The 25,832-nt window shown below is 60.8% G+C and overlaps 2 protein-coding genes across 6 annotated transcripts in view; both read right to left on the reverse strand.

Moving 5' to 3' along the window:
- Positions 1-25,832, reverse strand: part of SMARCD3 (SWI/SNF related, matrix associated, actin dependent regulator of chromatin, subfamily d, member 3) — a 251,183-nt gene that overhangs the window by 178,252 nt on the left and 47,099 nt on the right. The window lies entirely within an intron of this gene.
- The window catches only part of AGAP3 (ArfGAP with GTPase domain, ankyrin repeat and PH domain 3), a 79,374-nt gene that overhangs the window by 22,367 nt on the left and 31,175 nt on the right, over positions 1-25,832 (reverse strand). For 4 of the 5 annotated variants that reach the window (XM_048951406.1, XM_048951405.1, XM_048951404.1 and 1 more), the window contains exons 8-11: positions 20,313-20,468; positions 16,893-16,985; positions 10,483-10,587; positions 6,336-6,501 (exon numbers count right to left, since the gene is read on the reverse strand). In XM_048951406.1, the coding sequence (XP_048807363.1) occupies positions 6,336-6,501; positions 10,483-10,587; positions 16,893-16,985; positions 20,313-20,468 (520 nt within the window). Of the gene's footprint in view, positions 1-6,335; positions 6,502-10,482; positions 10,588-16,892; positions 16,986-18,071; positions 18,191-20,312; positions 20,469-25,832 lie in introns of those variants that run through there. The other variant, XM_048951407.1, reaches the window with a different exon arrangement.

Consider the following 25,832-nt stretch of genomic DNA (forward strand, 5'->3'; position numbering starts at 1 on the left):
GAAACAGCAGCTCCTGGGCTCTGAGCTGGGGGCACACGACTAGCAGGCGCCTCTGACAGGTCTGCCTTCATCTCTGCCTCAGCTCCCTCTCAAAAATAAATAACAACGGGACAGAGAGCAGTTACACCTTGTGGGAACGTGGCATCCCAGTGCCTGCAGCACAGGGCACACACAGGGCTCAGCCCTGCATCTTCCTGCAGCTCCCTGCTCCCATCTGGCCCCGCAGGTCCTGGCAGCACAAAGCTGAGGGCAGCGGCTCTGCTTCGCATTCGGGACTCATCTTCCTGCTGAAGGGAGTGGGTAAACATGCAGGAGGTGTCACCACCTGAATGCTATAGTGCATATTTGTAATATAAATATGAATTTGCACTATTTTATACATGATTCATGATGAAAAGTATTAATTACAAACAAATTCAATCTCTGATCTGCGCTTTACTCTTAGACTACAAATAACCCTTAAGGTGTTGCTGGGAGGAACAAAGGTACTGCACAGAGGAACTCCTGGGACCCCGTGCTCCCACTCCCAGTGATGCTCTGCTCTGTGCAGCAGCACAGGCACTGCCCCAGAGCCTCCATCATGGGGTGACACTGCACCCAGCACTGCTCCCAGCAATGCACCCATCAGCAACCACTGCTCCCAGCTCTCAGCACTGCACCCTGCACCCAGCACTGCACCCATCAGCCAGCACTGCACCCAGCACTGCTCCCAGCACCCAGCACTGCTCCCAGCACCCAGCACTGCTCCCAGCACTGCACCCAGCATTACACCCAGCACTTTGGGGTTGCAATGACTTGATGCAGAGGCAGCCGGGCGGTGAGGAGCACCGAAGCATTCCAGCAGAATCTGCCCCTGTCCGTAGCAGAGCTGTGCGGCACCGCTGCAGGCAGAGCCGCGCACCCAGGTGGAGAAGCTGCCGCGGCTCTCCCTGCACAGCCACAGCTCTCCTTCCGCAGAGCGCCGTGCAAACAGAGCAGCCCGCGGGCCGTGCGCCCTTCCCGCAGCTCCTGCACTCCGCCCCACGTCCCGCAGGGCCGCCCCCGTGCTCCCAGAGCTCTGCGTGGCGCTGATTGCGGGCGCTGCGGGGCGGCTTCGCCGCGGAGCTGAGCGCTGAGCGCCGCGCACCCGTCCCAGCCTCTCCACCGGACGGGGCGGCTCCGGTACGGGACGGTCCCAGCGCTGCCCTCTGCTGCTGCTCTCCCTCAATGTCAGCGTCCCCCACGGCGAGCAGCACCGTGCCGGGAAACTGGTTTTCCCTTTTCTTTGTTAATTCTTCCCTCATTACATTTGAAATTCCACAATCAGTGTGCACTGTAATTGTCGAATTTGATGCTAATGATTAATGAATTAAACATGGATCCATCAATTAGTCCTCGGAGAATAATTCTGCATAAAGCAGCGGATAATGTAATTACAGTAACAAAGATAATGAGATGTTAACATCGACGGAGCCCGACGTGACATGAGCACAGCAGGCGCGGCACCCGGCCCGGGGAGCCCATCCACTGCGCTGGGGGGCAGCGCGGCCGGCGGGGGCTCAGCGGGGACCGGGCGGCGCAATGGGCTCCCGGCACCTGGGGGCGAGCGAGGACCCCGCGCCACCACGCACCGCACCGTGAGCAGCATCTCCAGCAGCACCGAGCGCTCACAGCGCCTCCCCGGCTCCAGGAGCAACCGCGCACGAGCAGGAGGAGGTGAGGAGCCGCCTCCATCCTCCCCTTTCTCTGCTGGCTGCTCACCGGGGCCCTGTGTCCAGCCGCACCGTGCAGCAGCAGAGTCACGGGCTCCGCGGGCGCCCACGTTAAGCGTGCGGGGATGCACGCAGCACAGCCCGCGTCCTCCAGCAGTGGCCTCCGTGCATCTCCCTGTGCTGGGAGAAGGGCCCCTCTGCAAAGCAACGACCCAGGGCTGCAGCTGTGCTCAGACCAGGCTCAAGGTGATGGACGATCCCTGGGATGCTTTCCATCCCATCCGAGTGAGAGCTGCCTTCGTCCTTCCAGCTCAAAACACGCACTGATGGGGCACCAAAGCAGAAGGGGTGAGCTGCTGACCCACAGCCAGAGCACAGCTGTGATCCTGGAGGAGGAGACACCCAAAGCCATGCTGCCACACCACAAGGGATACACCACCAAACCCCAGGCGTGCAGCCCTTCACACCCAGAATGCATTCCCAGGTGAGAAGGGCCCGTCCTGCTGGTGCTCCCAGCCCAGACGCTGCTGGGTTTGCACCACGCAGTGAGCACTGCTCGTCCCTGACTGCAGGAGCCCTGCTGGGCTCTGTGCTCTGCATCCCCGCAGCGCCCTGGGCAGCACAGCTCCCAGCCCCGCAGCGCAGCCCTGCTTCCCACCAGGCAGGCACTGCTGAGAACCCTCCTGAACCCCCTCTGAGCAGCACCCACTTGTCTTTTCCCTGTGACACTTCAGGGGTCTCCGTAGCCCTCGCCACGTGGCACTGAAACATCTGATTTGTCCCTCCACATCCAGAAGGAACCATCACAAAGAGTGATCACTCCTACATAACACTGCCTCAGCACGCACCGCATGAGCCCCAGTCCATCTCTAGCAGCTGCAGCCCCAAAGGGAGCCGACCAACAACACCCTCTGCACACACCTGGCCCCAGTGCAGACACCGGACCCCAATGCAGACACCTGACCCCACTACAAACATGCAGCCCCAATGCAGACACCCGGCCCCATGGCAGACAGCCGGCCCCACTGCAGAGACCTGCTGTGCATCCACGTGGCATTAGCAGCACACTGAAGAAATGGCACCTTTGAGACTCAAAACACTTCTTGGGCTGTTTGTTATATTAAGGATAACACTTTATGAATGCCAACAACCATGGACTGTCTAAATCTGCTCACCACCGACACCACGGGCTGCTGGCCCTCACACATGAGTCCCATCCCAGGGATGAGAGATCCTGCCCTGGATGTGTGGGAAGGAAGCTCTCCCTCCTTCCCCATGCACCTGTGGATCTCCCAGGACACCGCACTGTTCTGCAGCACCCCACAGCACCCCAACCATCCCGCAGCGCCCTGCCCAGCACCCAGCTGCAGAGCTGCATTGCTGCCCAGCTCTGCATCCAGCACTGGCTCAGCCCCACTCAGCCAGCTGTGGGACTGCACCCAGCTCCCAGCTACTGCAGTGCCCCTGGTTGGCCCTCACCGATACAACTGCACGGAGGGACTGAAGCCAGGAGGGCACTGCATTGCACAGTGAAGGCTAAACAAGCAGAGCAAAGCAGAGGCCGCCCTGCCAGCACAGCCTGCGGGGATGCAGTTCTCAACGAGCAACTTGCAACAGCTCAGATCACAGCCTGATGGACACCCGGGGCACAAGGAGGTGAACAAAACAGCAACGATACGAAACCACTTCTAACTGAGGACAGGGTTTTGGTTAGGAGCCAAGCTCTGCACTGTGTGTCAGAGGAGCTACAAGCCCAGAGATGAGCTGCTGCAGCGCTGAATGGGAACCAACGATCCCTACGGTCCCTTCCAACCCGGGATGTTCTGTGATTCTGTGACTTCATGCTTCTGCACCTCTGCAACGAAACGTAAAGCAGAGGCAGACATGGGCAGAAGATCCCAACGCCGACAGCTGCAGCGTGACACTGTGCCTCAGAAGCAGTGTTTGTGCAGGGAATGTGTGATGTGAGCAGTGCATTACTGGGCACGGCCATCCCTGAGCCCAGCCGTGCAGTTCCCATACGAGCAGCTCTCCATCCCTTCACTCAGCTCTGTGCTGTGTCTGCCCCACACCGGAGCTCGGCCGGAGCCCCAGCAGTGCTGTGTGCTGCCCGCACACCTCTGGGCACGCTGAGAGCTCTCCAACTTCGTTCCCCCTCCTCCTCTCTCCCCACCGCTCCTCTTGTCCACATGAGGACAGTGGCACAGCTCTCAGTGGCACGGCTCCGACCTCACCATGCGCTGTGCTGCACCCACACACTACTGGGGGAGAGCAGAGCCCCATCTGCAGAGCACAGCCCTGGAGATGGTCACGGGCACAGCACTGCTGGGGGCTGCACTGCCAGAGAGGGACAGCAGGGACACGGTGCCCAGGGAGCAGCTGTTACCACAGTGGAGCTCTTCCACCCAGCCATCAGCTGCACCAGAGCAGGCTGAGCAGAGCCCCGCCGAGCGCCCCACTGCTGTGCTGTCTGTGTGCAGCACCACACGGCTGTGCAAAGCCAACGCACACCTGAGGCTGCTGCCCCATCCCCGGTGCTGTGCGCTGTGGGGGGACAGTGCTGGATACAGCACTGTGGGGACATGGTGCTATGGGGACACGGTGCTATGGGGACATGGTGCTATGGGGACACGGTGCTATGGGGACACGGTGCTATGAGGTGCTATGGGGACATGGTGCTATGGGGACATGGTGCTATGGGGTGCTATGGGGACACGGTGCTATGAGGTGCTATGGGGACATGGTGCTATGGGGACATGGTGCTATGGGGTGCTATGGGGACATGGTGCTATGGGGACACGGTGCTATGGGGACACGGTGCTGGGGAGTGTGCTGTGCAGGGGTGCAGAGCGAAGGCAGTGTGTGAATGGGGATCCCACATTCACTGATCTGATGCCAGCACAGCCCGCAGCACCCATGCAGCGCACACAAAGCATCTCTTGTAGGAAGATACCTGACCTGGTGTTCAAGGCTCCAAACAGCACTAAGCCCACCACCCTCCTGACACGACATCAGCACCGAATCACAATCCCTGCCAGGGAGCTGCAGCTCCAACCACAGCCCTGTGCTGCTCTCCTCTTGCTGCAGGTGAAGCTGAGGCCCCACGCAGGGCTCCAGGCAGCAGTGACCAGGAACAACTCACATCACAACCCACGTTCCAGCCCACATCCCAGCTGTGAGCACAGGAAGGCAGGACAGCTGCAGGGGGGGGACATGGGGTACATGGTGCAGGATTCATCATGGGAGCTGTTCTGTGCCTTGCCTGAATCCTCCTCACAGCTCTGGTAACTGTGGGTGCAGACATCACACCCAGCACCCTGCAAATATGTCTGAGCAGTGCTGTGCAGGGGCAGAGCTGCCACCAGGCTCCTGCATGCTGAGGGCGCATGGCAGTGCTGGTGAAGAAGTAGCAGCAAACAGCAGAGAGCAGAGGCAGACTACAGGCAGAATCTCCACATCCTTGGTCAAAAATCACTCCAGCCATATCCAAACTGCAGAGCGAGCATGGCTCTGCACGACCTGCAGTGGGTGAGGAGGGTTCAGTGCTCCACAGCAGTGCCTGTCCTGGGTGCTGCTGACCACAAGAGCTGGCACTGAGCCCCCCGGACCCACTCAGCCCCACATGTGGTGGCTGCTGCACACTGACAGTCATCCCAGGGCAGCTCCCTTGGATCGTATGGCTGCAGGAAAGTAAGGAAGTAAGAAGGAAAAGGAGCCACAGAAGCAGGCAGGAGCAGAACAGAGCTTTCCATGGTCAAGAAACATCGCCTGCAGTTTTCCACCACTTTATGCTGCAGCAGCTGCCTCCATACACAGCAGCTCGTGCAACTCATGCCATACTTAGAACCCAGCAGCAGCCACCTGGGGGTTACCCAGAGACACCAGCACACACCGAAGGCATTCAGAGCACTAAAAGCCAGGAGCAGCTCCCACTGCTGCTCAGCAGAGCCAGGTGCTGCCCACCTGCTGCAGGAAGAGCAGCACAGCCCCCACCACCCCAACAGCACCCTGGAGGCACCGAACCCTGGGGGCTGGAAGAGACCTCCTGAGACCTTCTAGTCCAGCCCCCCTAAAGGTCCCCAAGAGGGAAAGCACGAGGTGAGAACACGCTGCTGGCTCATAGTCAGCCTGGCACCAACCACTGATCAATTGCTGGTCAACCAGGATCCCCAGGTCTGCCTCTGCAGAGCTCCTTTCCAGCAGCTCAGCCCCATCCCATACTAATGCTGTGGTTATTCCCCCCCGATGTAGGACCTTGCACTGTCCTTGCTGAACCCCATAAGATTCCTCTCCACACAGCTCTCAGCCTGTCCAGGTCTCACTGAACGGCAGCGCAGCCTTCAGGTGTGTCAGCAGCTCCTCCCAGCTTTGTGCCATCACCAAACTTGCTGAGGATGGACTCCATCCCTTCATCCAGGTCACTAATGATGATGAACACCGTACCCAACACCGATCCCTGGTGAACACTGCTGGCCACAGACCTCCAACCACACTGCGCCGCTGGGCACCCAGAGATCTGCCAGCAGCTCCCAACGCACCTCCCATCCGCTCGGCTCTCCCGCTCCTCCTGTGCTTACCTACAAGGATGTTATTGCAGGCAGAGCCAAAGCCGTGCAGAGGGACGGACACAACGCCACCACCTACCCGTGCTGGCTGCCAGCTGTGTGCTGCTCCGCTCCTTTGCCAGCCCGTTGGCTTTGGGGCTCGCGCCGGGCGCTGCCGCCGAAGCCCTGGGCAGCCGCTTGCCAGGCACCTTCACTGTGGTTCTCAGCAGGTCGATCTCCTTCCCGTGCACGTTCTGCATGTAGTCCTATGGCAGAGATGGTACAGATCAGCCACGGCCCGGCCCGTCACTCTCAGCCCCTCTCTCATTCACTCCATCCAACCAACATCCGGATCCCCCCACGCTCGTGGCTGACAGCAGCCCCTGGGGGTGACCAGTGTCCAGCCCAGAGAGGGGCACTGAGCTGAGCTCAGGGGCAGACATCCCACAGCCCACAGCCACCCCAGCGCTGGTGCCCAAGCCTGCAGGCAGCCTAGGAAGTGGACGGAGGGCCTGGATGCTGCTCCGACCTCTGGGCTGGGACCTAGGAGTGCTGGGTCCTGCTCCCAGCGCCTGCACAGCGAGAGCAGGTCGAGTTGATGTGCTGTGAGGATCTCTTTGTAGAGTCCTGGGGGTGGGGACAGATGGGGCAGAGGGGCACACAGACAGCAGGCAGATCCCAGCTCCTGCATCGCAGCGCTCAGGTGCAGCAGATGACAGTGCAACATAACCTGGTGTGGGTAATGCAATGTGGGAACTCCAGCTCAGGTCCCCGCTGGCGTGACTCAAGCCCAGAGTGGCTCAGCTCAGCACAGCGCCCCTCTGCACTGCACCTCTGTGGCTCTGAGTCGCTCCACACTCGGTGCTTCCCCCACTGCTGGCATGCAGACCACGAGCATCACTCCGCCCTCCCAGCAGCGCCCACCTTCAGCCAGAGCACGGCAGCAGCTGTGCTGGGAGCCACCACACCTGTCCTACCCTGCAGTGCTGCACCCAGCCGTGCTTCCCTGGGCCCACACAGAAGGAAAGCACTGAGCCTGTGGTCGCCGCAGAGCCCAGGAGTGCCAGCCCCGTCCCGGCTCTGGGTCCTCCAGGCTCGTGGGGCAGCCCCAGCTCTCTTCTCCACGACGGGCAGACGAGAGGCAGCAGCCGCGTGGGGCGAGCTGCGGGGCTCGGGGCTCGCTCCAGTTCACAAGGAGGTCGCCGAGGGGCCGGATCCGAGCCGGTGCTGCACGAACCGCTGCTCCAGAGCTCGGCGAGACGAGCGCAGCCAGCAAGGCGCAGCCGCTCCAACCGACGGCGGCGGGGCAGCCCCCTCCCGCCCGCAGCCCCCGGCACCCCGACCCGCGCAGCGGTGGGGATGCGCGCACATCGCCGGCGGCTCCTCAGCGCCTCCCAGCGCAGCGCCGCCCCGCACCGCTCCCACCCAGGGGCCCGGCGCAGCCCTGGGCCGCAGGATTTCCCTGGCTCAGCACAATCGGCGCTCGCCGGCTGCCTGCCGGAGCCAGCGGTCACCGGCGCTCCGCTTTTATTGCACGCCATAAAACAGCAATTTCTTCCCAAGCCTCCTCGCTAATTACCCAGCCAGTTCTCTCATTTCATTTTATTACTGGAATTAACAACGAGTTCAAAGCGTGGAAAGCTATTAAGATGTGTGATTAAGCCACATTCAATTAGTTTCTACAAACAATTTAATTGATGTTGCAGATAGAATTAACAGAAGGTGATTGTGTGAATGGCTCCACTGGCTGCAAAATGGGAGCTGCTCCGCTCGGCTCCGCGCAGCGCAGCGCGGCCACGGCTCAGCCCTGCCAGTGGGAGCAGCGCACGCGGCCGGGGAGGTGCCGGACCGCACCGCGCAGCTCGCCCTGCTCACTGCTTCCTGCCTCTGAACACACGTGGGAAGGTGGCAGAAATGCAGGCGCAGGGAGATCTGACAGCACAGAGCGGGGCTCTGACCGCAGCGCAGCCCCGGCTCTGCTACCTGCACAGCTCTGTGCCGCTGCGCCACCCGAGCGCCTGGGCTTGGAGTCGCTGCTGCTCATCCGTGTGCCAGCAGCCCCTCTGCGAAGCACAGCCCTTGTCTGACTGCAGAGAGGCAATGCCGAGGAGGGGCTGGAGGGGCCCAGACAGCGTCTGGAATAGGTACGAGGTGCACAGCCCTGACAGGGCACCTTTGGTGGTGAGATGAGAAGCACGACCCTGCTGAGCGATGGGGCGCAGACCGGGAGGGGGAACCACTCCCATCCCTGCTGGGCAGCGATGGGCAGAGGGATGAGAGAGAGAAGAGATCCTGGGCAGGGAACACCTGGACAACCTCAAGGAATGCCACTGGAACGCAAAGCAGCCAAGAGATCATAGAATCACAGAACCATATGGGTTGGAAAGGACCGCAGTGCTCATCTAGCTTCAACCCCCCGCTATGTGCAGGGTCACCAAGCACCAGAGCGGGCTGCCCAGAGCTGCTCTGGGGCTGAGCACCCTGGGGGGGTTGGGCTCCGTGCCCTGCATTCACCTCACCGCCTGCATTCCCACAAGTGAGGGGACAAAGCAGCAGGCCCAGTTCTGACCCATGAGCTCTGCTTCACATCCTGTGAAGGATGCAATGTCTTGCAGGGAACCTGCTTTAGCAAGGGGTTGGAATCGATGACCCCCAGAGGGCCCTCCCAACCCCAATGACTGTAACACAGGCGCCCACTTTGTGCTCCCAGAGGGCAGGAAGCACGCCTGGGTTCACCACAGAAGACAGGAGGGCAGGACTCAGTGGGGCCCCATTGGAAGCACCAATCTGTAAGGCTGTCCCTGCACCCAACCCTCATGCAGGGAAGGCAAGGAAAGGCTCCTGTGCCCCACACAGAACCGGTCTCTGCTGCAGGGAAACAGGGGGCACCGCTACCCTGGTGCAAGGCTGAAAGCTTTCCAAGAGATGTGGGGGAGGAGGCGCCCACCCGCACCTCTCAGCTATGGGCTGTGCATCACCAGTTGCACCAGGTGGAAGCAAACCAGATTTTTGCTCGAGGCAGCACAGAAATGAAACGAAACACCAAAGAAGTGAAGTAAGGAAAGCAACTGACATCAAACGAGATCACCCCCTGAGGAACGAATGGAGTAAAGAGGAGACAAACCCAGTGTGCAGCAGCATCAGCTGAGAGCAGTTAAACAACATCCCCAATTACTCTGCCTCTGCCACTGATTTTAACAGCGGCCCTATGATGCCTCCAATGGAAAGCTGATAAACCCACGCACGCATGTGAGCTCAGAGCAGCCACTGCCTCCCGCTTTGGGTCAATAAAGACCAAAAAACAGGGCTGCAAAGTTAGAGGGCTGCAGAATCACACAGAACACCACACAGCTCCAAGGCTGCGAAGGAAAACCAACTGTTCCAGCACTCCTCTGAATCAGGGAAAGCAAACAGGAGGACTGGCTCCTTCGGTAAGGATGGGGCTCAGGATGTGGGGACGCAGCACAGCAACCCAAGAATCAGAGGCACAGCTGCCCATGGGGCTCAGCACTCAAACGTTACATCTGAGAGAATGGGGACGCAGAGGGGCCTGCAGCGTGTGGGGTGTGGGGGCTGCACCCCGACTCAGCCAACGCAGCCCGGCTGCAGCGGGTGTCACAGGTGTGCGCGTCCTCTGCTCACTGCTCCAGCAGCAAACTGTGCTCAAGAGGGAACGGGGAAGAAGTCATTAGCCCCACAGTGGGGAGGCGACAGAGATGGATAGGGCAGCAGCTGCGTGCCTGAGCCGAGCAGCGAGGAGATCAGGGATGCATGGAGAGCTGGTGCACGGCGGGCTCCGCGCAGGCACTGCGTCCCCATTACCCAACACCCAGCAGCCAGGAAAATTGTTCCACGCCCAAATGGCAGCAGCAGACGTGGCTGCGAGGAGCCTCTGCCCGCTCCTCACCCGGGATGCGGGGAGGCAGCAGCCCCTGCCTTCATGGACTGACGAAGGGCAATGGGAAACGGACAGATGCATTTACTGAGCATCTTTCTGTGCTGAGTTACGTTCCCATCAGCTCTTCCCAGCCAGTCTGGCACTGCAGACACAGCCTTCAGGACAGGGACACGGTTTCCTCCAGGCCTTGCTAAGATCCAGCTCTGCTGAATGACCCCACGCTCTGGGTCTGCAGCCCTCACCAACGCCAAACTCTCTGCCAGCAGCTCTCTGTGGCTGTGGCACCTCCAGGAGCAAAAGGGGCCCGCCGTGCCCTGCCTGCTCCTCGCCCCGCGCCAGCAGTACTCACATGCAGGCTGGGGTGGTAGGTGAGCACACCGTTGTCACACAGCGTCACGTACTTCTTCTTCCACTCCTTGTTGAGCGACTTGCCGCTGCGCTTCAGCAGGATGCCCTGTAAGAGAAATGACAAGAGCCTCAGGCCTCATTAGGTCCAGGCAGCTCCCAGCCAGCCCCACGGCCACCCCAGGAGACACACAGGACCCACAAGAACACCCAGAGCCTTGCCAGCAGTGCTTCTCTGTGACTGGCACACAGTGGGCTGCTCCCCTGCCCTCCCCATCGCTCCCCAGCCAGACTTCGTCCTCAGAGTGAGGCTGTCCGTGTGCCCTGTCCCACCACCCCTCCTGCTGTGCTGAAGGAAGGCGTAAAAGCAAGGCAGGGCCCAACCTCACCACTGACTGCACTCCTTGCTCTGCTCCACACCTTCCTCCAGCCCCAGATGGGGGGGTGGATAAGGACCGTTCAGGAGAGGTGGTGACCATACTTTGGGCAGCCACAAGGGATGGATGCTCCCTTGGTGCCGGCAGTTCCTCCCTAGAGGTGTCTGACAGATGGAGCCAGGGACACGCTCTGGGAGACGGAGCAGCCAAGGTGCTGCTGCACCCCTTCCCACCTGGTGCTCCCCCAGACCCGTCCCGTGGGCTCCAGGCACTGCGCACTCACAGGGCCTGGGAATGGCCACGATCCTCCTCCCCAACACCCCGGCCCAGAACAAACTTTCATGGATTAAACCAACTTTGAAGGCTGCGCCCTCCTCCCCTTCTTCCAGCCCAGTTCTGACCCCATGAAATCTGCACCAGGCAGGATGGGAGGCAGCAACAAGGCGGGCATGAGGCCACTGCAGCAGAGCCTGGGGGAGGACACCGAGCGCCCTGCCAGCAGGGAGAATGGGACAGCACAGAGCCAGCATGGGGACAAAGGGGTGGATGAGCGATGGGGTTTGGGAACAAGCAGGACCCGGGCTGCAGGACGGGCCCATCCAGGGATCTCTGGGCAGACAGCAAGGCGCTGCTCCAGGCCCCATGCCAGCACCTCCCCACAGAGCAGCTCTGTGCACAGCGTGGAGCGCTGCCTGGAGATGGGGATGCTGGGTCTGCCCATGGAAATGCAGGGCTGTGTGACGCTGCACGGATGGCCGCAGCACCCAGTGACAACAGGCACTGTTTTGGGATACTGAGTGAGCAGTACGTAACACTGAGATCACAGAGGTCAGAAAAGAACAGTAAGATCAGCCGCTGGGCCATCCAAGTGTATGAGATCCACACAGCTGTTAACAGACATAAACCAGCCAGGCGGAAGCTCTCAAAGCAAAATCACTGATGGGAACAAGTGATGATAAATGGCAAACGTGTGTCCAGCCTAAATATGTGTACACAGGTCTGCCCATCTGCATTTGACTCCTGCTCTTTACGTAATGAGCCCAAGGAAAGCATGAACAGAGAACGTGAAGGTAACAGAACCCGCACCGAGCTGAAATGCTGTCATGTCTGTGGCTCAGCCACGGCTCCCTCCAGCCCGCACGTTCCCTCAGTGCTGTCTGTGTTATGGGAGCACCCCAGAGCCCTTGGTGCCCACCAGGAGCACCTCCAGGGCTCCCCCTCCCCCCACCCTCACCCCAAACCCATCGCTGCTGCACTGCACAACGCACTCTGACAGTGACAGCCCTCTCCCTTACAAAACCCCACACGTGGAGATGGCTCAGTGTTACAGCCAACCTGGACAAATGGTGGATTCTCTTTTGGGAGCATTTATTTGCCCTCTCTCAAGCACACCTGCTCTAGAGCTGACAGAAGTTACACATCTGGCACGGTCACTGGGTGAGTCCCTGCCTCATGGGCACCACGACCCCAATAGGCACCACGACCCCACAGGCCATATATGGACCCAGTCCACCCGCCTGTCACAGCGCTGCCACCTCCACCCCCAGCTGCCCCCTGCTCTGCTGGTGCCCACAGCCCAACTGTGGAGCCCCCCCCACTGCAGCCCCTGCTGAGCCCCCGAGCAGCACAGAGCTCTCTGCAGCCACCTCAGCTGCAAACCTGAAACCTCACACACAGAAGCCAAAACAGACCCAGAAACAGAGAACCGAGTACAGGCAGCCCAGTTTACCCAGCCAGAAGGCACAAGAATCCAAACCTGGGAGTAAGCATCTAAGAAAACAAGGGCAAAGGGGCCTGCAGGACAGACGCTGCAGGAAGCAGCGGAACACAGGGGCAGCACAGCACAGGCTGTGTCCGCCCTTTGCTGCTGTATCAGAGGCAGGGACAGCAGCTGGGAGTCCTGCAGGTCCCGGTGGCACTGCTGCACTGCCTGCACTGGGGCTGCACACCCTGCAGTCCACTTCTCTGCGATGGCAGATTGTGGAGATTTGGCCCAGCAGCACGTGGGGAACTCTGCTTTTTCCTGGAGGAAACTCTCCATGCATAACAGAGTCACAGAACGGCCTGGGTTGCAAAGCAGCTCGATGCTCATCCAGCTCCAACCCCCTGCTGTGTGCAGATCGCCAACCAGCAGCCCAGGCTGCCCAGAGCCACATCCAGCCTGGCCTTGAATGCCTGCAGGGATGGGGCATCCACAGCCTCCTTGGGCAACCTGTGCCAGTGCTCCAAGAGAGGCAGGGAGCCGCAGGGGCACACAGCCCCGCAGGGCTGCAGGCAGGCGCATCCCCTCCACATCCCCTCCTTGCACACCCCCTGGCCGTGCTGCTCCTCACCACAGGCTCACTCCTCCAGAGTTCCTCCCCAGCACAGGGGCTGTGCACAGACCAAAGGAACTGGGAGCCCACCCGCTCCCATCCCCACGCTTCCTCCCCTTCCCCACACGCCGCCGGCCGGTGCGGTGCTGCCTCTGCTGGGTTCGGATGGCGGCGGTGCTCCGTAAAAGCAGCAGTAGCAATATGCAGTGTAATGAAGCAGGGAGCAGCCATGGCCCCCAAAGGACTCGTTTGCTCCACAAATCTCCCTTCCACTCACTTTTTTGCTAAGAATTTTAACACCAAACTTAATTGTAAAGTCGCGTATTGATTGGAAAATGCAAATGGCAATTTAAATGTAATCTAAGCTCCCAGCATGATCCCAGCTCCCGAGGAGGAGGAGCTGCTGCCCTGGGCACTGCTGCAGCATGGCCCAAAAGGAGCCGGGCCGGACCGGGACCGCCGGGCTGCAGTGGTGCCAGAAACAATGCGCGCACAGTTAGGAACCCCTGGTAACACACAGCCGGGGGAGCACCGTCCCTCATTAACCCACTTCTCTGAGACGGGCGTTCAGCGGCAAGGAAACACTTCCAGTTCCTCCAGGACCTCGTGGAGCTCCAGGCGCAGCATCAGCACTGAGCGCAGGAGCAGCGGCTGCAGCAGAGGAGGGAGCTCAGAGCACGGCCCCCATCCCACTGCACTGCTCTGCTGTGTGGGTGCAAGGGGCAGGAGATGGAGCAGCTCAGCTGGGGGACAGGCAGTGCAGGGTGTGCTCCTGGAGCCTTCCAATGCCCAGAAAAGCCTCCACCCTCCTCACACACCCATCTGGGCCTCTCGTCCTGCAGCCCTCCAGCCACTGGCCCAGGATCTGTGTGCAAACCCAAAGTCCCGAGAGCAACGCATGGCTGCTCACCATTCCAGCACTGAAGCTGCGGTGCTGAGCCCCCCCTGCAGAGCTGCACCCACAGTGGAACCCAACCCCAGCCCCAGGTGTTGGGAAGCAGCCCACAGGGCACGCACCCACAGCACAGGTCCTGATCAGAGCACAGCCATCGCCGTCTGTCCCCAGGCTCTGCCACACAGAGCAGTGCTTTGGGAGCCCCTGCTTCTGTCCCATCGGTGGTACCTCCAAGGGGGCTGCCTGGTGGGGGCTGGCTGTACTGCAGAGACCTGTAGCACCCCAATATCCCTGCACAGTCACCCCACCCTCATTCCACAGGGTGCAGGTTGCTGGCCTGTGTTCTCCATCGGGAACAAAGCTTTGCACCCTCCTGAGAAGCTGTGGAAGGACCGTTTGGTTCAGGCAAGCAGGAGAGCTGCAATTCCGACAGCCACAGCATCTCAGGAGCAGGGCAGTTCCCCGAGCACTCTGCACTGCCCCAGGGCTGGCAGCTCCAGCACAATGCTGCAGCACAATGGAGCCCACGAAGGAGGAGCAGCCCTGTGCCCTGAGGCCACCCGGCTGGGAGAGCACTGCTCCCCAGCAACCCCACAACTGCTCCGAAGCACTGCAGCTCCAGCAGCCTGGCCACAGCCCAGCAACACACAGATATGGGAGCAGGCAGGGGAAGCATCCTGCTCTGAAAGGCCCCCAGCCAGGGAAGCAGTGGAAGAAATGGTAACGAGCACCATGATCACCACAGCAGCCAGGAGAATAAGAAAAGGATCTGCACCTCCCAAGAGCAGGGCTGCAACCAGCACACAGCTGACACTGACATGCTGCGCTGGGGCTGTGCACGCTGTGCCATGCTGGAAGTACAGCATCCCCACGGCTCTGCCCCTGCACTGCTGCCATCCCCAGCACTGAGCTGCCCTGGACAAACCCACAGCAGTGCCACCACACACAGTACAGTGATCCAGGGAACACCTGCAGCAGCACACTGACTGTGCTGGGCCGGGGAATCCCAGCATGATTTGGGTTGGAAGAGACCCCAAAGCCTCCCCCAAGCCTTAGGGACACCTCCCACAGCCCCATCCATGGCCTTCAGCACTGCAGGAATGGGGCACCCACAGCTCTGGGCAGCAGTGAGAGGGCCTGGGTAAAGAATTTCCTCCTTGCATCTCACCCAAATCTCTTCTATTTAACTTAAAACTGATCCTCTGGTCCCCTGAGGGTCCCACCCCCAGCAGGTTCCCGCATGGATGCATGCCCTCCCTGCGCACACAGCTCAGCATGGGAACAGCCAGGGGCTGCAAGGGTGTGTGTGCATCCGTGCAAGAAAACCCCAGTGCCAACATCACCCAGTGACCACTTGCCCTCTCACCCAGCACTGCTGCTGCTCTCAGGCTGACCTGCACACAGACAACCAATGCTTTGGGTCAGCTCCCAGTGCCCCGAGTTTCGCTTGGGCCAAACAGCACAGCATGGCACAGCACGGCACAGCACGGCACAGCACAGCATGGCACAGCACGGTGCAGCACGGCACAGCACAACATGGCATTGCACAGCACGGCACAGCACGGTGCAGCCACTTCATAGAATCACAGAACCCTAGAGTTGGAAGGGACCTTCAAAGGCCATGTACTGCAACTCCCCTGCAATGCACAGGGACACCACAGCTGGATCCTGGCGTGGACCTTTTTGTCTCTCCCATACTGAGGACTCCACATCTGGACGCAGTGCTCCAGGTGAGGCCTCACAGTGCAGAGCAGAGGGGCAGGATCACCTCCCTGGACCCGCTGGCCACGCTTCCTTCGATGCAGCCCAGGATGCAGTTGGCTTTTGGGGCTGAGGACGCATTGCTGGCTCATGTCCTGCTTCCCGCCCACCAGTAGCCCCAGGTCTTTTTCAGCAGGGCTGTGCTCAATCCTTTCATCCCCCAGCTTGTATTGGTAGTGAGGGCTGCCTCAACCCAGGTGCAAGATTTTACATTTGCATTTGTCAGACCTCATGAGGTTCACCTGGGCCTGCTGATCAAGTTTGTCCAGGTCTGTCTGGATGGCATCCCGTCCCTCTGATGCTCTGACTGCACCCCACAGCCTGGTGTCACATCAGCAACTTCTTGCTGCTCCCAGCCCTCAGAGCCCTCGGTGCTGCTCAGGGCAGAGGATGCACGGAGGCACAGCACAGCGCAGGGCCGTGCAGGGCTGTGGCAGGTGTGGGGCACAGATGCCCTCTGCTGGAACTGCTCCTGCTGCAGCCCTGTCCCCGTGCTCAGTTTCCTGACAGGGAATTCTCTGTGCCCTGTCTGCACCCAAAGCCCCTTCCCGGGAGCTGCCTTCAATGCCTCACAGAGGCACTAAGGCTGGAGAAGACCCCTGAGATCCTCACACTCAGCCCCCACCGTGCCCACTGAGCATGTCCCAAAGTGCCACATCTCCATGGCTCTGGATGCCCCCAGTGAAGGTGTGCCGGTACCCAGCTGCAAGAAATCGTTCCCACTGCTCAACCCGACCCATCCCAGGCACAACGTGAGACCACCCCCCCTCACCCTACTGCCGTTAGCTGCAGCAGAGGCCGGCCCCACCACGCTCCATCCTCTCAGGGTTTACAGCAGTAAGCAGTGAGGTCTCCCTGAGCCTCCTGTGCTCCAAACCAACCCATCCCCATCCCCAACCGCTCCCACAGCGCGGCGCCGCCGACCCCCACAGCCCCTCTCTGGTCACGCTCCAGAACCTCGGTGTGCTTCTGGCACTGAGGATCCAGCGCTGAGCGCAGCACTGAGGCTGAGCACAGGGGGATGCAGAGGGGGGGACGCGAGGGAACGGCGCGGGGAGGATCGCACCTGCTTCATGGGGATGGCCCTCCCGCTGCCGATGCTGTCCGCTTTGCACTCCGGCACCTTCTTGTCCCGCTCCGCGTCGGCGCCCTTCCGAGACTGGAAGAGAAGAGATGGAGGTCGTTAGGGTGGGATGGGAGGGACGTGGCCCCGCCGCCCCTCGCGGGACAGAGCCCCGCGCTCCCGGCCCCCCGACCCCCGGCCCCGCAGCGCTGTCCTACAGAGCGGGGCCGCCTGCCCCCGGCACACGGACACGGCACAGACAGATGCGTGGGATGCGGTGAGCATGGATGGCAGCGGGAGAGCCGAGCGGTGAAAGGAACTCACACCTCTACCAATCCAACAGGTTTATTCCGGGAGCACACTTGCACCATACAAAGTAGCACGGTCACCGGGCGGACACCGGCCCTTACAAAAGAGCATGGACAGTAAATACCGATCCCACGGCCGGGGCCGAGCGCGGCGCCCGCCGGGCAGAGCAAACCCCAATAAATACAATATGAAGTGTACAGTCTGTGGAGCGGAACTCATTCAAAGTGCTTAGGACAGAGGGCAATACCACGTCATACACGGCATGGAGCACGACCAATACATTCAGAACCACGACAATGAGAGGGCAGCGCGGCGCCGCTGCAGCGTCCCACACCCGTCGGGAGCGCCCGTGTGCTTTGGATCAGAGGGGGGCGGCGGCCCCCCGGCCGGGACCCCCATCCGCCGGCCCGGGGCCCAGAGCAGAACAAAGAGATCGAAAGAGAAGAAACTAAAGAGCCACAGACGGCCGCCGTGCTGCGAGGAGAGGAGCAGGAGTCCATGCAGGAGGTGCGGCGGGGAGGAGGGAGCCGGGGGCCGGCGGCGCCCGCAGAGCTCCAAGCAGCAGCGAAGCGTCCCTGGGCCCGTCCAGCCGCACTCGCTGCCATCGCCGTCCCGGCGCCACACGTCGTCCCGTCCCGTCCCGGCCCGTGGGGTCGTCGCCCGGCAGCCCCACGGGTGCCGCCAGCATCCGGCAGGCCCAGCAATGTCCCGGCAAAGTGCAGCGCAGGCCGTCGCGGCGCCTCCTAGACTTTACATGGGGGGATTTAAAAGGCTCCTGCGTGTCTCCGAGGGGGGGACCCATGCTGGCTGGAGGGCGGGCGAGCCTCTAATCTTAGATCAATCCCAGTGCCCATCCCTTATCCGGCCCTGGAGAGGCAATGAAAAGTGAGAGAATTGGTACAGAGGTGCCGTGTAACCACCTGGATCTTCTAATTTGGAAGGAGTTGGAAAGGCCTTTTTGTTGATGAAAAGTTGGAAACAGTGGCACATATCTGCAAATATTGAAAGAATAAAGAGTTTGGCAAGTTATACTCAGAACACGGACACGAGATGCCGGGTGGGCGCAGCCGGACCGGGCGGCGGGCGGCAGCGGGGACGGGCGGGCACCGCCTCCAGCCAGCGGCCCCCCACGCAGCCCTCCCCTGCAATGGCAGGGCCCAGAGCAAAGAGGAGGAGAGGAGAGGACAGGAGGAGAGCGGGAGGAGGAGGAGGCAGGAGCCAGGCACAGCTCGGGCCGGATCGGAGCAGCGTGGGGCGCAAAGAGACCGTGCCCGGCTGGGGGACCCGGCATCGGGGGCACGGGGACAGCTGCAGCCGTGCTGCGCTGCCCGCAGGGAAACCAGTGGCAGAAAGAGCCGTCCCTGCCTGCCTGCCCTGCCCCGCTGCGGGAGGAGGTGTCAGGAGCTGCTGCTGCTGCTGCCACGATCACACGGGGTGAAGACTTCAATGTGAGCCATGTGTGCGCCAGCACAGAGCAAGCAGTGAGCCCAGGATGAGCACGGGTGAGTGGCGCAGCGAGAGCAAGCTGGAGCCCAGAATGAGCAAGTGAGCAAGAGCTGCAGGAGGGTGGTGACATCCACAGCAAAGAAGCGTGACCCCACAGCGAGCCCTCCGCCTCCCCATGAGCGCGTCTGCACCGAGCGAGCGTGGCACCCGCAGGCTGTGAGCTGAGCGTGGCACCAACAAGCCCCGAGAGGAGCGACAGCGTGAGCATGAGCTGACGGCGAGTCCAAACCCGCGGTGAGCAGAGGATGGGTGGCAGTGCATGGGCGCACGGTGCACAGCAGCAAGCATGAGCGAGAACGGCGGGAGTGGGGAGTCCATCGGCACCGAGGGGCAACAAAAGCATGACCACCAACAACAGGGGACCTCCGGGCACCGCCAGGGAGGTGTGGGCACACAGAGGGGACAGCGGTGAGGACGCAGCCATGCGTGCGGAGCCGTGGAGCCGCTGCCCTGGGCTGCAGGGCAGGTTGGGGACACAGAGACAGCGCGTGCTGTGGGGGCCAGGAGCACGTGCACAGATCTACGGGCACGGAGCTGGGGGCACGGGTGGGGAGCGCACAGAGCACTGGGGACCCCCAGAGAGGGAGCTGCCGGGACATCCAGGCAGAGAGGGGGATGTGCTCCCAGCACGAGGAGTTGGGAATTTGGGATGCCAATAGCGCAGGAGAGGGATGGGGTGTGGAATGCTGAGTCGGTGTGATCGGGGACCAGAGCAGTGGCAGCTGTTCACACAGTAACACAGTGCAACACGGACAATGGTTGGTGGCGGGCAGTTCCACAGACAGCAGACACGGAGTACGGAGCAATGGAGGCTGGGAAGCACACGTAGATGGGAGGAGGGCCTGAGCCTGGCACACGTACCGGGCACCGGGGGAGAGGAACGCGGGGACCTGACCTGGGCACGGGGACCGGGAGCACCGCTGCACTGACAGCACAGGGACACTCGGGGGCTGCTGACAGCAGGGCAAGTGTGAGCAGGACCGCGTGCACGGTGCGTGCACGGTGTGAGCACACTGGAGGCGGGCTGCGTTCAGCCAGCCAGCAGCCAATCCCTGCACCAAGGCCCCGCGCTGCCCAGGTCCCGCAGCTCTGCCGGCTCCCTGCCGCCTCCATTCTCTGCTGCTCTCCCCAGCCCCCAGCAGACCCCACAGCACTGCGGCTGTCACGCAGCCGCAAGGCTCGGGTAGCAGAGCCAGGGGTCCAGGGCCACGTGCTGGCACAGCACAGCTGGCACCACCAGGGGGCACCGGAGGCTCTGTGCCACGCTCTGGGGACACGGCTCCAAGGAGGAGCAGAGCTCACCGGTGCTGTGCGCACAAGGTGCAGCTGCCCAGCAATGGACAGGGAGCTGTGCTCCCTGCACACAGCCAACACGCCCTGGGCACACTCCTGCTGTGCAAGGAGCGGCTTGCTGACGCACGCCTGCGCACACACCAGGACCAGTGCTGTCTGTTGTGCCCCCTACACGTGCAGAAGCATCGCCCCTCTCCCCGCCCCTCCCTGGCCAGCACGGCCAGGTTCCCCGCAGCCTGGCACAGACAGGGGCTGCCTGCCCCTCTCCCGGCTCCGCAACGCTCCCAAAGCTCCTCCGGCCCCGGCGCTGCGTACCGTGAAGATGTTGGAGCGCCGCTTGGACTGCTTGCGGATGGGGGTGGGTGTGTTGGAGGCAGCGATGGTCTCGATCCGCAGCTCCCGCTGGCTGATGCTGGGGGTGGAGGGCACCGAGGAGGAGTAGTCGCTGAAGGCTCCTCCGCCGTTGGTGGCCTAGGGCAGAATGAGGCGGTGATGCTCAGCACGAGGCTGTGGCACGCGGGGATGCTGCGCCCCATGCACTGCACCTGGCACCCAGGGGGGGTGCGGGGAGCTGCTGCCCTTCTCCGCTTTTGTTTTCCCCCTGGAGGAACAGTAGCATTGCGAAGCCAACAGAGACAAGCAGGGCAGGGACTCAGTGACACCAGCTGAGCCATCCACTCTCCAAGGCCCCTAGCATGGAGCTGTGAGGAGCCCAGCCTCGTTGCTCCCTTCTGGGCTGAGCTGCACGCCACGAAGACGTGCACCCTGCAGCTCTGGCCCTGGCCCTCCCATCACACTGCTGCAGGTGCTGCCAGCTGCATTCATGCAGTATATGGAGAAAGCCCAGCTGGCAGCACAACACCCACTGCCTGCAGATGGAGCCCAGAGCCTTTTGTAGCAAGAGATGAGGCCTAGGAGCCCTGCTGCCCCCCGCATGCCCTGTGCTGGAGCAGGGGCTTGGAGCACCACGTCTGCCTGGAGACAGGAGAGTTTTTGCTACCCCAAATCCGGGACAGGGGGAACCCTGTCTGCTAACACCTCCCCAGGAGCTCAGCACACCAAACATGCAGGCTCTGCCAAGGCAGGGCTCAAGAGCAGACACACACAGTATGGGCTACCGGGGCCCAGAGAATCTGCTGCTCCTTGGTAATGCATCCATGAAGCTACGACTGAGGGAAGGTCTTCACACAGAAGGGACTGCAGAGTTTGAGCTCCTGCCCTAACAGCTGTGATAGATCTGATTTATGTGAGACGATGGACAACAAAGCTCCTAGGAAAAAATCTCACCGAATTGTGTTCTGTACTTTATACATTCCTGTAACATTGCTTTCATTCCTTGCCTAGCCAGAAAACCCTCCTTCAGCCCTCAGCGTGCCTGGTGCTGGGCCAAGTGCAGGATGCTGCAGCCCCAAGAGGCAGCAGCCACCACCATGTGGGTCTGAGGAAATGCAGCTCCAGGGCTGCAGGAGAGATCCAGGCCCCATGCAAACCTCAGCTGTGGGAGAACCTGACAAGGGGATCCCCCACGTCCTGCTCCTGGAGCTGCTCCATTGCCCCAAACGAGCACCCCTGGTCTCTGCTGCCATCTGAACACATGGTGGAAGCTGAAATCTGAGCAAAACACATGCAGAGATCCTCCCCATTGGTGTGCAATGGGTGGATGTCATGAACTGCAACAGACACCGACAGCACCCCCGGTGCTCGAGCAGGAAAGGGATCACTCAAAGTTCCCAAGTAGGAACCGTCACACAGAAGCAAGGCAGGAACAAGGAGCGAGGTCTGGGAAGAGCTCTGAGTGGAAGAGTGCAAACAAACAGCAGCCACTGCCTCAGCATCTGCACGGAACGGGGCAGGGGATGGGAGTGCACAGATGAGGACAGCACAGGGCAGGGCACCACGAGCCCGGCGGGATGCTGGCACCACAGGGACACACACAGCTGCTGCCCGCGCTGCTCACACAGGGCTGTGCACTGCCTGCAGCTCGCACTGCTGAACGTGCACTGCCAGGCTCTGCTGGGACAAGCTGCAGCAGGCACGGAAGGCTCTCATTACCAAGCACAGGTGAACTGCAGGTTGCTTTTCGTTTCACTTGCAAACTTCACGTTCTCATTCCTGCCTCTCGTTACCCACAGCCCAAGCACTTCTGTATCTCAGCAAAGCACCGCTCACTGCGGCCAGGCTGCGACAGAGGGTTGTGCTGACCCAGCAGGGGGAGCAGCGGGGCCGGGCCCATCAGCAGCACCCAGCGACACAGAGCACAGAGGGACACGAAGCGCAAGGTTTGAGTGCTGCAGAGTGTGAGCTGTGCCCCTGCTCCTGGCTGCCGCTGGCAGAAGGACAAATCCCATCCCAAGCAGTGGTGACCCATCCCACAGCTAAGGGTAACCCTGAGGGCACCTCGGAGCCCCTGCAGAAAGATGCAGCAGATGTAGAAGCAGTGAGAATCGGGTGCAGCAGCTCTGAGCACTGCAAGCACCCACCAGCCTGTGGAACGCCCGCACCCTGCAGGCAGGGAACAGGATGGGGCAGGTGGGAGCAGAGGCCAAGCCAGGATCCCAAACCCATCAGACCTGCTCGCCTCGCTGCAGGGGCAGGAGCAGCACCGGCACCCCTGGGGCTGCAGGGCGACCTGAGCAGCCTGACAGCGGGTGCAGAAGCTTCCCAGGAGCCAGGGCCAGGGAGAGATGCTGCTGCCATGGCCCTGATGGGCACACTGTGCTCCAGGAGGTGCAGCTGGAAATGCTGAGCACAGCTGGCCCCTCTCTGCCCTGATGGAAGCAGCGCGCCCTGTGGCACTGCGCACCACTGTGGAGTTAAAGGAAAAACTCCAAAGCTCCAAAGACAAAATGAAACCAGGGCCTGCTTCAAGAACTGCATCATAAATCGAATCATCCCTCTGCAAGGACAACAACCCCCTCCTGCAGCACCGCTGCCCACGGGCACGACCCTGTGGGTGCAGAGAACAGCCAGCCTGGCACCAAGTGGAGAGATCCTCTGACACAATGCTGAGAACACTGGGGTGCACTGATACCTCTCCAGTCACTGCCATGGGCTGGTGTGACAGCTGGCCGGGCTGTGGGGTGCAGGCAGCATCCATTTCCTACAGGCTCAGTTTGGCTTTCAGCATCTTCCAGAGCAGCTGATCCCAGGACTGTCCCCAGCTCCTGCCTGCCCTACGCAGCCCTCTGTAGGGATGCTGGTCCCATGTCCAGCAGACAGAGCTGTCCCCGCAGGCACTGGGCACTGAGCAGGACGTCCCCAGGCACAAAGAGGGGCAGTGCAGGCCATACCTGGCTGCAGTACGAAGTCAGAACAAAGACAAGACAAAACAAAGCTCAGAATTCACTGTCTGGCTTCTTGTCATCCTGCCTCTAAGCTAAATCCCGTGTTCCCGAATCATTCCTGGGGCTCCTCGTCCCTGCCTTGGTATCTGCTCCCAAGGGTCAGCAAAGGCCATAAGAAACCCAGAGAGAGCTTCTACCCTGAAATGGGACAAGACAAAGCGGCGTCACATCACTCCCTCATCCAGCCTCGCTGACGGAGCAGAGCTCCACTCTCCCAGAGCCCCTCCATGCAGGGACAGCAGCTCCTGCGTGGCACTGCGCCCTGGTGCAGCACCCCAGCACAGCACACCGCACAGCAGTGGCTCTGGGCCCTCTGCACCCCTCTGCAGGAACTGCTGTGCTGCAGCAGCTGCTCGCTGCTCAGTGCTGGCACATCCCCTCCCTCATGGGCAGTGTGCTGCATGCACCGACAGGGCTGCTCTGCCCGGGTCAGTGACAGAACACCTGCAATGGACACAGTTTGGTTTCTCAAAGGCAGCTGGATTTGTGCTGGGGACAGTGGGAAGCAGATCCAGAGCTCCGAGCCCCACTGAGAACGTGCAAACACTGCAAGGCACTCCGCAATCACTCACCAGCTCCTGTTTTATAGGGAGAAGTACTTCTTGTGATGGAAATCTGCAAGCACCAAGGCACAGAGTGCTGCAGGGGGTCCTTGGGAACCCGGGGGGCTGTGGTGGAGCCACAGAAGACCCAGGGAACAGAGATGAGCTTTGATCCTCACTGCGGCCCCCAGGCTGGTCAAGTATAGGGACAGACAAAGCTTTGGACAGGCACAGAGCAGGGATGGGAGAGGGAAGATAGAGGGCAGAAGCTCCAGAAGGACACGGCCTCTATCACTGCAGTCCAGCCAGTCAGGAACTACTTGTTGTTCAGAAAGGCCTCACAGCGAGCTGCCATTCCCTGTCGGCTCATGCTGCATTACTTCCCTGTAACGGCTCTGCTTCCCACCAGATCTACCCAGGTCCCTCCAGCAAAGCCACAGGAGCACAGCAGGGAGCTGAGAGAAAAGGTTCTGCCTCCGGGCCCAGGAGCCAACATCCACCTCTACACAGAGGTCGTCTGCACACCGGGCTGAAAGGTGCTCTGCAGGGAGGAAAGGAAAGCAAGGAGGTTTCTGAGCAAGAACCTCGAACGCAGCTCATGCCACACCACTAGGAACCTCCTCTGATGCCCAAACTTTGCCTTCCCGTGGCCACTCTTAGATCCACCCCTTCTGTGCTAGCACCTTTCCACAAAAAGTGGTTTAATTCCACATTTGTGTCCTTCAGAGGTTGGGTATGGTCCATTTTGGCCCCTGCTTTTCTAAGCTGAACAAGCCAAGAGCTTGGCACCCTCCTGTGCACAAAGGTCTCTTCCACAAGCCTCCTTGTGCTCAGCACAAATGCACGCTCACGAGTGGGATCCCACTGAGGAGCCACCACCACACACAGGAATGCTTTTGCCCACTACAGAGACACGCTGGCAGGCACAGCAGTGCCATCATTAGTTTGTCAGTGTGCTTCTTTCATACTCTGGCACATCGAACACAACACAGAACGGCTCCTCCCTGAGGAACACGGCCTTCTGCTGCCTGCACCCTTCCCGCACAGACTGCCTCCCATCTCCAGCAATTCACTGTCCCCAGTTTGCTAAGACAATTCTCTCATCACTGGATGCACTCACACCTGTGTTTAACCTGGAGGCCTCCTATCAGCCTTCCCAAGCACTGTGGGTCCCCAGGCACGCTGCAGGACAGGGATGGCTGTGCATGTTTGCAGGCAGCTGTGCTCGCTGCTCCCACTGCAAGCTGCTGGACTCTGCTCAGCAGGCTGTGTGGCTCAGCAGCAGCTCTGCTGCCAGTGGGGCTCAGCGTATTCACCTGCACACAGAACTCACGTGAACGGGCTGGAGCCCGACCTGGAGCACCAGCAAGCTGCAGAAATCCCTACAGAGCAGCTCACAGTCCAGCTCCACAAACCTATGGTCAGGCATGACGCCCATACGGGTGTTTAAAATCCCTGATGTGGGATCAATCTCACTCTCTTCTCAGTTTCACGTGCTCCTCTGAGTCCTTAGCCACTCTCTTCCTCAAAAACCATCCCACGTGTTGCTCACCAACAAAGCAGCTGAGGGATTCACACGGCTCCATCTGTGTCACTTCCCAGCACTCAGAGGACCCAGCTGCAGCCTTTGCTGCTCCCCAGTCTGACAGCAATGGGTCAGACACACAGATTTAGTGAAGTCCTTATGACAGGCCCAGTGATTGCAGCATAACATCCATTTGCGGATGCCCCATCTCTGCAGGCCAGGCTGGATGTGGCTCTGGGCAGCCTGGGCTGCTGGTTGGTGACCCTGCACACAGCAGGGGGTTGGAACTGGATGAGCACTGTGCTCCTCTGCAACCCAGGCCACTCTATGATTCTACAGTAACAGCTGCTTTGGAGCTTGCTCCGTTGGCCTGAGTGCCTGAGGAGCAGCAGAGCCATTTCTCACCTTCACCAGAAGCAGCTCA

This window comes from Lagopus muta, chromosome 7 (genome assembly GCF_023343835.1).
Source record: "Lagopus muta isolate bLagMut1 chromosome 7, bLagMut1 primary, whole genome shotgun sequence".
Taxonomy (NCBI): Eukaryota; Metazoa; Chordata; class Aves; order Galliformes; family Phasianidae; genus Lagopus; species Lagopus muta.